General features: G+C 42.1%; 1 protein-coding gene across 2 annotated transcripts; it reads right to left on the reverse strand.

Moving 5' to 3' along the window:
• Positions 1-414: 414 nt before the first annotated feature.
• LAMTOR3 (late endosomal/lysosomal adaptor, MAPK and MTOR activator 3) lies at positions 415-7,617 on the reverse strand. Of its 2 annotated transcripts, none has more exons than XM_079991265.1 (7): positions 7,482-7,617; positions 4,936-4,978; positions 4,647-4,681; positions 3,756-3,814; positions 2,494-2,627; positions 1,968-2,031; positions 415-1,238 (listed from the first exon to the last, which is right to left on the reverse strand). In XM_079991265.1, the coding sequence occupies exons 2-7, from the start codon at positions 4,942-4,944 to the stop codon at positions 1,165-1,167; spliced, it is 375 nt and encodes a 124-aa protein (XP_079847391.1). In that variant the 5' UTR covers positions 4,945-4,978; positions 7,482-7,617; the 3' UTR covers positions 415-1,164. The 2 variants fall into 2 exon arrangements, with proteins under 2 accessions (XP_079847391.1, XP_079847392.1); XM_079991266.1 differs by lacking the exon at positions 7,482-7,617 and adding an exon at positions 7,361-7,438.
• Between the last annotated feature and the right edge of the window lie 2,836 nt (positions 7,618-10,453).

The following is a 10,453-nucleotide window of genomic DNA, read 5'->3' on the forward strand; positions in this document are numbered from 1 at the left end:
AGAGATAATAGCAGTGCAGTCCTACCCTTGCCTACTCAGAAGCCCGATTGAATTCAACAGGACTTACTCACAGCTAAGTGGGGTTACAACTGCATACTTGGGCTAAGAATAAGCACCACTGAATTAAACAGGGATTGTGCTGTTCTTCTCTCTGCACAGTGTCCAACTAAGTTCACCCTTGCCTGGGTTTTCATTTTACCTCATCAAAGCAGGAGTAGGTTCTCCAGATGCTGTTGAACAGTAAGTCCCATCAGCCGCAGCAAGCATGGACAGTGGTGAGTTGTAATTCTACATCATATAGAGGGCCAAAGTTCTCTCCACATCTGCACCACAGAAACACTATCCAAATCTAAGCAAGTTAGCCAGAATGCTGTTTTGCAAGATTCTTCTCTCTGGTAATAATCAGGCTACACATCTTATTCACACTTTTATTTCAATCTGTTTAGGGACATGCAAAAAGGTAAGATGAAGCAGCAAAGCAACATAATTACATGAACTTAAATAGAAATGGGATAAAACAAGAAATTTCATCCTTCTGTTTTACAAATACGTATGCAAAGAGAACACTGATTGATGCGATCTCTGTAAGAGCTCAGCTGTAGCAGTATTGAAGAGAACTAGCATGTACCTGTTTTTTTAAAAAAGCTTCCAGGCTATTAGTATTTCTCTGTCCAAACAAACCATGAGTCACTGATTGTGAGGGGAAGCTTTTCTAGCATTGATGCACAATGTGAGCAAATATTAGGAAGTTCTTCATTGCAAGAATGGGAAAGGAAAACTTTTTTTTGCACTGTTCATATAGTGGTAGTTCAAAGACAGGCACACCCGTTACTCGTACAGCAAGTGAGCTGGGGGTGGCCAATTCTGAACAGTATTTTTTTCCTATGAAATATATTCTGCATGCCTGAAGTTAACTCCATGGGAGTCATCAGCTGGTCTCCACAATACCCTGTAGTTTTAACAAATGCACCTGCAGCCTGAACCCCCTTCTCCCCATCGTATTCTATATTTTGCCCTATATGCAACTTGTTTAAATTATTTAAAACAAGAGAAAGTAGCATTTGCTCCAAGACACTTGTTACACGGCAGTGGGTTGGAAAAAGGAAATCAATCTCTCCCGTCCAGCATTCAAGAGATGCTTCACTCTGGAGATAAAGTGCCAGGTTAAGAGACTTCCACTACTTGCCATAGCTCTTCAAATAAGGGAGCAAGCTCTTTTTCCAAGCTTACGATCAGCCCTACACAAACATATATACAAAGTGGGAAGGGAAGAGATAGAAAAACAAAGTTTATATTTCATACTAGAGGGATCCATTTGTAAACATGAACTGATAACCTGTCTATACATTATTTGGGGAAACTGAACTTCATGCCAACATTTTGGCACAGGAGCTGACATTCTCACTGCCACTGACTATAAACTAGATACTTGCAGAAGCAACACAGGATCTGGTCCTGGCCCATAAGAGCTTTCATTCCCTTTGCTCAAGTGCTGAGACCACACACTGCTCCTTGCGCCAAAGCAGCAGTATACACAATCACCTCTGCTGAGCCATCCCTTAACAGGCGTGGAGAACCTGTGTTCCTGCATAATTTTATGCAGGTGGGAGAAACCTAGACCTCTGGCAAGGACAAACTGTCCCTCCCCACTCCCACACAGCCCACAGAGCAAGGAGGAAAAGAGAAAGAAGGATGCCTTGCTCCCAGTTGGCCCATCCCCTGCCTTTGGAAAATCTCATGCGGCTGAGCTGTCCTGTCACTGTGACTTTTGTTATAAGGCTCTACTTCTATCATATTATCCACAACTTGGGAGTTGGAGAGGAACTGCCTGCCAATTTCATGCAACTGGCCTTTTTCTTTTAAGTACTTAGCATTTTGAAAAACTCCAAGTGTACCCACATATTACAACTTAAATCTAGCAGTATGGGTGCTGAAGGCAGCAAAGCCTCTCAGTTCTGAAGACGTACCTGTGTTGGCATTGCTGCTAGCGATGAAACTCACAACCAAAGGCAACCTGTTGAACTGAACCACCTACAAGAAGCAAGACATTTCATTTCAAAATCCAGCACACAGTAAATGTTTTCTGGCAGGCAGTTCACTAGCCTCTTATGGTTCTAACCAGGTTCCATTTGTTGCTGAACTCCTATCAGCTCTGACCATTGGCCATGTGGCCTGGGGCTGATGGCAGTTGGAGCCCAACTTTACACAACATTGCTGGCAGCCATTGGTGGGGTAAGGATGAGAATAGATTTTTACAAGACACTGGCACACAATGCATCAGCAATGTAGTGCTGTTAACAATAATTTTCTAGACTAATTAAAAAGGTGAAGGAAACATCCTGCCAGATTATGATATTGGCCAAAATAGCTAGGCACAAGCAGATTGCTTGCTGAAACAGAACACCACTCCTCCCATTCCAATACAATGCTTTATTACATTACTTGCAAAATCCATTCATCCGCCAATTCTGGAAGGAAGACAATACATCTTACCTGATATGTGTTGTAGTAACAAATGATGCTTTTGTTTTTTGAAAGCCCAAGCTTGCTGCCCTGGTCTGTTGCGAGTGCAAAAGTTGACAAGAAACCCGGTCGAAGAGCATGCTCTGGAGCATTATCGTTGGCAACTAGAACAAGAGGACACTCTATAGCCAGTCTCCAAATATTGTAACAGACACATTTTGCACAGATAACAGGCATTTTGTTAGTTGAACCAGAAGCACAAACTCAAGGGACTAATCCTCGCAAGTGTAGTGAGATTGAAGCACAGTGCAATTCCAAAAGATCTTGCACTACTATGGCACAGTTAACATTTTTTAAAGAAAAATAGTCAATAGTCATGACTGTGAAAGAACTTGTTGACAAAGCCAAGGTGTGTTCAAGTGGGTTCCTAATGCTCAGCAAGTGGAGTTAAAGTGCCCTCCAAGGTCAACTATCCATCATCTGCTTCAGGCAGAATTTCCTGAACTCCATCTCTTCTAACTGCCCAAGAACAAATCTGATATCCATCCTTTCCTTGCCTAAACCGTACCTCCCCCACTCCCTACCCCATAATAGAATTGAAGGCAGTATACATATTAAATCATCAAGCAATATACCAGTCTTTTTGAAGCTTGGGGCCCAATAAGATGTTGGACTACAACTCCCATTATCCCACACCACTGGCTAATGGTCAGGGATGATGGAAGTTATAGTCCAACTATATTTGTAAAGGCACAAATATACAAAGCATGTAAACATCAAGCAACTATTTGCCATTTTACACTGTTTAATGCAGTACAGTATGGCAATGAAGACTGCAGTTTTGAGGACTGAGTGCACACAGCCCTGAATGCAGCTTTTTCTTCTAATGTAACTCGGAAGGAAACCAGCTCACACCGTTACCAAAGCACCAAGAAAGTGGTTTACACATACAGCTTCCTCAAACAGTATTCTTTTCTTCCACTTATTCTATCCAGGAAAGTGCATCACAGCTGACGAATAGGCACTGCGATCTCTGCTGACTCATGTCTACACTAGAAGCCAACAGAAGACTAGGGTGACAGGGAGTGGATATGTGTGCCTAGTTATATTTAAAATTTCTCCTTACGAATCAGGATGCACAAGGGAAAAGTTTAAAAGGTGAAAATGATTTCATGTTTTTGTCTATTTCAAAGTAGGAGGAAACGTCTTGCTTTTGAGCAAACAAGGATTTTATATTTCCATTAAATTGATGCAAATATCCTATCCAGATAAATACACAGGTTATCTCTTACCTTTGATAACAGGTACACCATCTCTGTCTGACACTACAATAGCATGGAGTCCCTCAACACTGGAAAAGTAAAAGAGGTAGAATTTTTAGCAACCTAACCAGAAATACTGTCAACTATTTCACATTGATGGTGCCACCTGCATCTTTTTTTAGCCTTACTCAGCTAATCAATTAATCATTTTAACAATTACAACCTGCAATTTAACAATTACAGCACTGTATTAATGCCTCAATTAAAACCCACAACATTCTCAAACCCCTTCGAAGAATTTAAAGGTTCAGAAAATTATTCCCATTCTTGGTCCAAAAAAGAATTTGATGGGAAATACAGACCAAACTTTGAAGCTAAGCAGATGCATATATTCTACTTGGAGAAAGGATGATAAAAGTCTAATGAAGTATTATGTCTTGGCTTGTAGTGTCAAAACTTTGGAACCATTTAATATTAATATTAGGTTACCTAATTATTAGGTTACTAAATCAAGGCTGGGAGCCACAGACACGTGTGTGTGTGAGAGCGGGGGTGGGGGAGAGAACAGAAGTCTCTTGCTAACATGGTTGGTATGTGTTGCAAGTTTCCCTGACTTAAGCTGTGTACCTCCATGCAATATCCTACAGCCCCCAGTATGAAGTTCCTCAATAAGTAGAGGGACACAGCTCCCACCCCCCAACACTTTCCAATTAGGTACCTGAAAGCAACAATTTTTCAAGGTACAGTATTCATAGAACACATTAAATCCTACTAAGGCTGACTCCATAAGCATTACTGACTCAGGACATTGCTCTGAGATAAATGAGAATTATTCCCAACACTGGGTTTAAAATTTCAACACAGGTTTCCTGATATGTGAAACTCAAATGTTCAGAATGTAAATCTACATAGGTACCTTACCTTGGGAGCTTTTTGTACAGGAACCTTTTCAATTCCTAGAAGAGGAAAGAAAACGAAACTGTTTACCTTAGTCACTTACAGCACACATTAAGAGGACATGTACTGGAGAATTAACTACGTCTTCCATTCACACTCATAATCACTCACTGGAAACCTCCATTACACCATAAGCTGTCCCTGAAAGCAGGGGAAATGGCCACTCTTTTAGGCATAATACTTTGGTACACAGCTCTCTGTCACATTCAACAAGCCACTTCAAAATGTGCATTATAGTGCTAATTATACTTACATCCGCCATGTTGTCAGAAGTGTTCAAATGAACAGTCCAAACCCTTTGGGGGAAAAAAGTTGCATGTTTTGTGACAAAACAATTTGGCCTTCTATGTGAATATAGCAGAGAACAAGTTTCTACTACACCACCCCTGCTACACTTAGCACTCACAGCTTGTTCTCAAAGTCACTCAATGCAGAGTTGCTATTGGGAAATGTCAACCCATAGCAATTCCAACCTGTGACAAGCCAAATCTGTGAAGCCCGACACCCAGGCATGTGACCATGGTTTTTTAGACAACAGAACAACTCTCCCAAAAAGAGTAACGAGGTATACCCACTTATTTGTCTGGAGTGCAAATGTACTATACTACAGGGATCCTATAGACACAGGAGGAGGAAAAATCTATATTGTAATTGGAACCCCTTCTGAATGATAAACAAAAGCCAGACAAGAATACAAAACGTACAGTTACAGGACTGCAACGGCCCCCTCCCACACAAAAAGAAAAGAAAAACCCAGGCTTACTGTGCTGATCCACTAGGGGAACCAATTCAAATACCAAGAGTATGTGTGGCACAAAGTTTTACTCAGACCCACTGAAAGTAATTTACATTATTAACAGATAGGTAGCCGTGTTGGTCTGCCATAGTCAAAACAAAACAAAAAAATTCCTTCCAGTAGCACCTTAAAGACCAACTAAGTTGGTCTTTCGTGTGCATGCACACTATCTTCAGATACACTGAAACAGAAGTCACCAGACCCTTCTATATAGTGAGAGGGTGGGGAGGGGTATTACTCAGAAGGGTGGTGGGATTGGGTGATTGGCAGATAGCTGTGATGAGCCTGTTGACGACTCTTAACGACTGCAATAGGTCTTACAGGAAAAAGCAAGGGGTGAGAAGGTGAAAAATGGCTTAGTCATGTATAATGAGATAAGAATCCAATGTCTTTGTTCAGACCAGGTCTCTCCATGGTTTTAAGTTTGGTAAAGGTAAAGGTAAAGGTACCCCTGCCCGTACGGGCCAGTCTTGACAGACTCTGGGGTTGTGTGCCCATCTCACTTAAGAGGCCAGGGGCCAGCGCACTTTCGGGTCACGTGGCCAGCGTGACATCGCTGCTCTGGCAAGCCAGAGCCGCACACGGAAACGCCGTTTACCTTCCCGCTGGTAAGCGGTCCCTATTTATCTACTTGCACCCGGAGGTGCTTTCGAACTGCTAGGTTGGCAGGCGCTGGGACCGAGCAGCGGGAGCGCACCCCGCCGCAGGGATTCGAACCGCCGACCTTTCGATTGGCAAGTCCTAGGTGCTGAGGCTTTAACCCACAGCGCCGCCTGCGTCCCGTTAAGTTTGGTAATAAGTTGCAATTCAGCAGCTTCTCTTTCCAGTCTATTTCTGAAATTCCTTTGTAATAGAATTACAAAGGAATTACAAAGGAATTTCAGAAATAGACTGGAAAGAGAAGCTGCTGAATTGCAGCTTAATACCAAACTTAAAACCATGGAGAGACCTGGTCTGAACAAAGACATTGGATTCTTATCTCATTATACATGACAAAGCCATTTTTCACCTTCTCACCCCTTGCAGAAATCGTGCTTTGTCGGTGCAGCGGCAGCAGGAGGCCCCATTAGCTAAAGTGGTGCTTCAGGTTAAGAACAGTTTCAGGTTAAGAACGGACCTCCGGGATGAATTAAGTACTTAAACCGAGGTACCACTGTACAACACCAGCAGTATCTTATCGTGGTCTATCTACCAAGGTAGGGCTGTGACTCTCCCAAGTTCTTTCCTGGACGCCCACATGAAGAGATAAAGGCGAAAGCAAAAATGTACCAAATACATACCATTTGGCACTTATATACTGGGGGGGGGGGGGGGAGAGAGAGAGAGAGAGAGAGAGAGAAGCAGAGGATGTCATCAGCAGCGCTAACGATGACCAAATCACCGCGCCATCATTACCTCCCTGCATAGGAGCCGACTCTTCTAGGGCAGCCCCCTCAGTCAAATACTGTATGTGAAGGGGTCGGGCCCCCTCGACAGGCATTGCCATTCAAATGGTTTGATCGATAACGCGGGGGGCGGGGGCTGACCTGCCCAGCCCCCTCCCAGTATTGTATTCAAGTTGGTACAGAAGCCCGACGGAGCCAGAAACTTCCAGCCGTCGCCGCCCAAACCCAGTTGAGGAAACAAGGGCCGATGGCTTTCGGCTTCAGCTCCGAAATTATCAGGAAAGGGAGAGGACAGGGAAGTTTTTAATGTGTGACATTTTAATGTATTTTTAATCTTTGTTGGAAGCCGCCCAGAGTGGCTGGGGTACAAATAAATTATTATTATTATTATTATTATTATTATTAATCGCCACTCCTTCTTTTGCGTACGGAATGAACTAAGCGTGTCCTAATAACTAATAATAATAATAATAACAACAACAACAACAGTAACCCACTTGTTGGTCCCACAGCGACAAGCGAGGGTCAACACCCGGCGCCTTCCCTCCCTCCCTCCGTCCCCCTTGCCGGTCTCCTGAAGGCCTCTTAACTGTCGGGTCCCCCTTTCCCCATACGCACCTCCGCTTTCTTCCGGGTTCAACGCCTTTAACAGCCGCCCTCCCTTTAAGCGAGCTCCTTCCCCCTCCCGTCTACCAGGTCGCGTGACTGCCAAGCGTGAGGCAGAGCAACTTCTCCGGGTCGCTTCCGCTTCCGCTCCGGGAAGGCAGACGCACGCGCTACTTCCGGTCTGGAGAGGGGACGGGGGCTGAGCGGGAGAGTGTCTTGATTCCAAGCCGGAGAGGCGTCCGCTACTGCGCACGCGTGGTTGCTGCTGCGACAGGTGCGTGGGTGCGCGCGCAAAGCGTCAAAGGCTCCAGCTGTGTGTGGTCTAGGCTCGCACTCGGAAGTGCATTTCAATCAGGCTGCTGAGGAGTGTCTCCGGCATTTGCCTTTTTTTTTTGCTGCTGCTGCCAGCCGCCTCTAGAGTAAGAAGATGGGAGCCAGCGATATGTCGCCCTGAACTGTGTTTTATTCCAGGCTCCTTAGGGTGCAGGAAGACTGGTACCAGACAACTGCAGTGTCGGCTAACAATGTCGTTTTTGCTTTGGTCTTTATCTACTTAAACCTAGATTACTATTATTTTGGTAATAATTGAATTTATTGTTAAATTGCTTGAGTTTTGTCATTTTTGAATTTACTTTTTTTAACTTTTTATTTTTGATTTTCAATTTTATATATTTCAATAATGTTACAATCATTTTGACATTAAACTCGACTTCCTTCCAACTCTTTCTGAGGTTCCTTAAATTTATTTTTTGTTTTTTCTGCATATTCAAAATAAACTTATTTATTCATCTACTTTAATAATAATAATAATAATAATAATAATAATTTTTTATTTATACCCCACAAGTGTATACCCTTAAAAAACTGCAGTTATTATAATAATCCTGCCAGTGTTCTTATCTGTTTAGAGTTTATTTGTAAATATTCAATAAACTATTTCCATTCTTTTCTAAAGTTTATATTGATTTGTTATTTTTTTGGTAAGTTTCGCCATTTCTGCTTAAGTTTTAGTATCCATTCTTCTTTCGTCGTGACTTATTAACATTTTTGGGCGTCATTTTTTAATTTATTGGCATATTTTGTATATTTGTATTTTGATGTTTTGAACATTCCCTGTAAGCCATTTTGGGCACAGCTATTTGTGGGAAAGCGGCATATAAATCAACTCAATCATTCAGAAGATGCACTGACACAAAGTGACCAGCTCTAGAAATAACTTCCACTGCAGTGCTTTAAGGAGCTGCTTAGGTTGCAGTCCTGCAAACACTTACCTGGAAGTCAGTCCCATTGAACTCAAGGGAGATTACGCACTTCCTAATAGATACAAATTAACTTACTTTGATTCTTGTGCAAAAAGATGGTGCCTAAGGTGCACTTGATTTTCATTATGTGGGAAGCTGAACCTTGATCCTTCAACATGCACAGACTTCACCACTATGCCTTTTATGATGCAAAAAGTACTTCATGAAAGTGCAGGAAATCATACTTCAAGTACTTGGACAGAAGTGCTCAAGTGCGTTCAACTAATTTGTTGGCCATTGGAAACAAACCTGAATAACCATGTGTGTCAAACTGACAAGTGCTGTGAAGCATCTAGTAGAGGAAAATGAACACTAAAGGATTATGTTCTATTGAATTTCTTCTGCATATTTGTAATTGTTGCCTGGTGTCTGTTGATGCAGCTGGTACTGAAAATATCATGTGGGAAGAATTCATTAGCTTTGGAATACTAAATGAGTTTGATGCTATACAATTATCGGTGGGTATACTATTATTGGCTTAAGAATAGGAAAATCACATGGCCAAGGATACGATGGCTGCTGTTACAATGGCAGGAAGGTAAGATGGCGTGAAAGCTAAAATAAAGATTAGATATTGCAAAGCTGACTTTGTCTCTTGTGCGGTACTCAATCTGTTTGTGAAGGACTTGAATGTACCCAAATAAATTACACTGGTACTGTCAAACCTGTAAGTTTTTTCCTATGAGAGTGCAATGAAAATATGTCTTATTCCAACTGTGACATTTGGAAGGTTGCCGGGATAACTGGGTATGAGATGATAGGCAGAGAGTCCTGAGCAAGGGTTGCTGGGATCTGTTTGATCCTTGAAACTCTCCCCTGTCGTACTCTGCACCCTTTGAGTGTTTTTGCTTGACTGTAATGTGTCCTAAAACTCTTGCTTGCCTGGATGGAGAATAGAGAGGGATGCATGTAGAAACTAATCTGTAGTACAGTGGGAAAGCTATGTTAGTTCTGCTCACTTTTGCCTCTAGGCCTGCCCACTGCTCGTATGTGGCCCCCAGAAGTTTGCCTGGAAGGGAATGTGGCCCTCTGGTTAAAAAAGATTTCCCATGCCTGCTGTACATGCTTCCTTTTAACATGCCAGTTCCTGAATGCAATAGGGCTATATAATCAGGTAAAAAGGTCTTTTATTCACATTGAAAATAATTTTATTTTGATATAAGTTTGATATTACATTAGGTACATTACAAATCCGATCTTTTTTAAAACCTAACCATTAAATCTACAGTTAAATAAAATAGGATCTTCTTTAAGATGCCACCGTAAATTTAGTTGAATTTTCTTTGCATTCATTTTTTTAAAAGCATGATTCACAAACATCAAAGCTCTCATCTTAGCCCTTCAAGAGCCAACACTGAAGTTCCTTCAGATTTTTAAAGCTAGCAAAAGACATGTCTGGCAGTTCTGCCCTAAGCGCATTTATTTAAAAATAACTTATTGATGCCAATAGAGCTTACTTCCAAGTTAAGCTTGTAGGCTTTTGACATCAACTTATGAAACGTCAGGGGGGAAAAAGTGGTTACCATCAGAAGAACATCCAAGGTCAGCAACTGGTTTGGAAACATTGTTTGGTCCTTAGGACATTTCCAATGTTATTTCACAGTTTAGTGGAGGAATGCTTCTGTTTATCTTCGCACTCCAGGGAAAAACAATTCACGGGATTTCCCTTGAAATGTTGACCCT

This window comes from Podarcis cretensis, assembly GCF_951804945.1.
Source record: "Podarcis cretensis genome assembly, chromosome: 9".
Lineage (NCBI taxonomy): Eukaryota > Metazoa > Chordata > Lepidosauria > Squamata > Lacertidae > Podarcis > Podarcis cretensis.

What these genes read in the sequence shown, in the direction of transcription:
- LAMTOR3 (XM_079991265.1), bottom strand. An exon ending in CTGTACAAAAAGCTCCCAAG is followed by an intron (nt 3,815 to 4,646) that starts GTAAGGTACCTA and finishes TTACTTTTCCAG; the next exon opens with TGTTGAGGGACTCCATGCTA. An exon ending in TAGCAGCAATGCCAACACAG is followed by an intron (nt 1,239 to 1,967) that starts GTACGTCTTCAG and finishes ATGTTTGTGTAG; the next exon opens with GGCTGATCGTAAGCTTGGAA.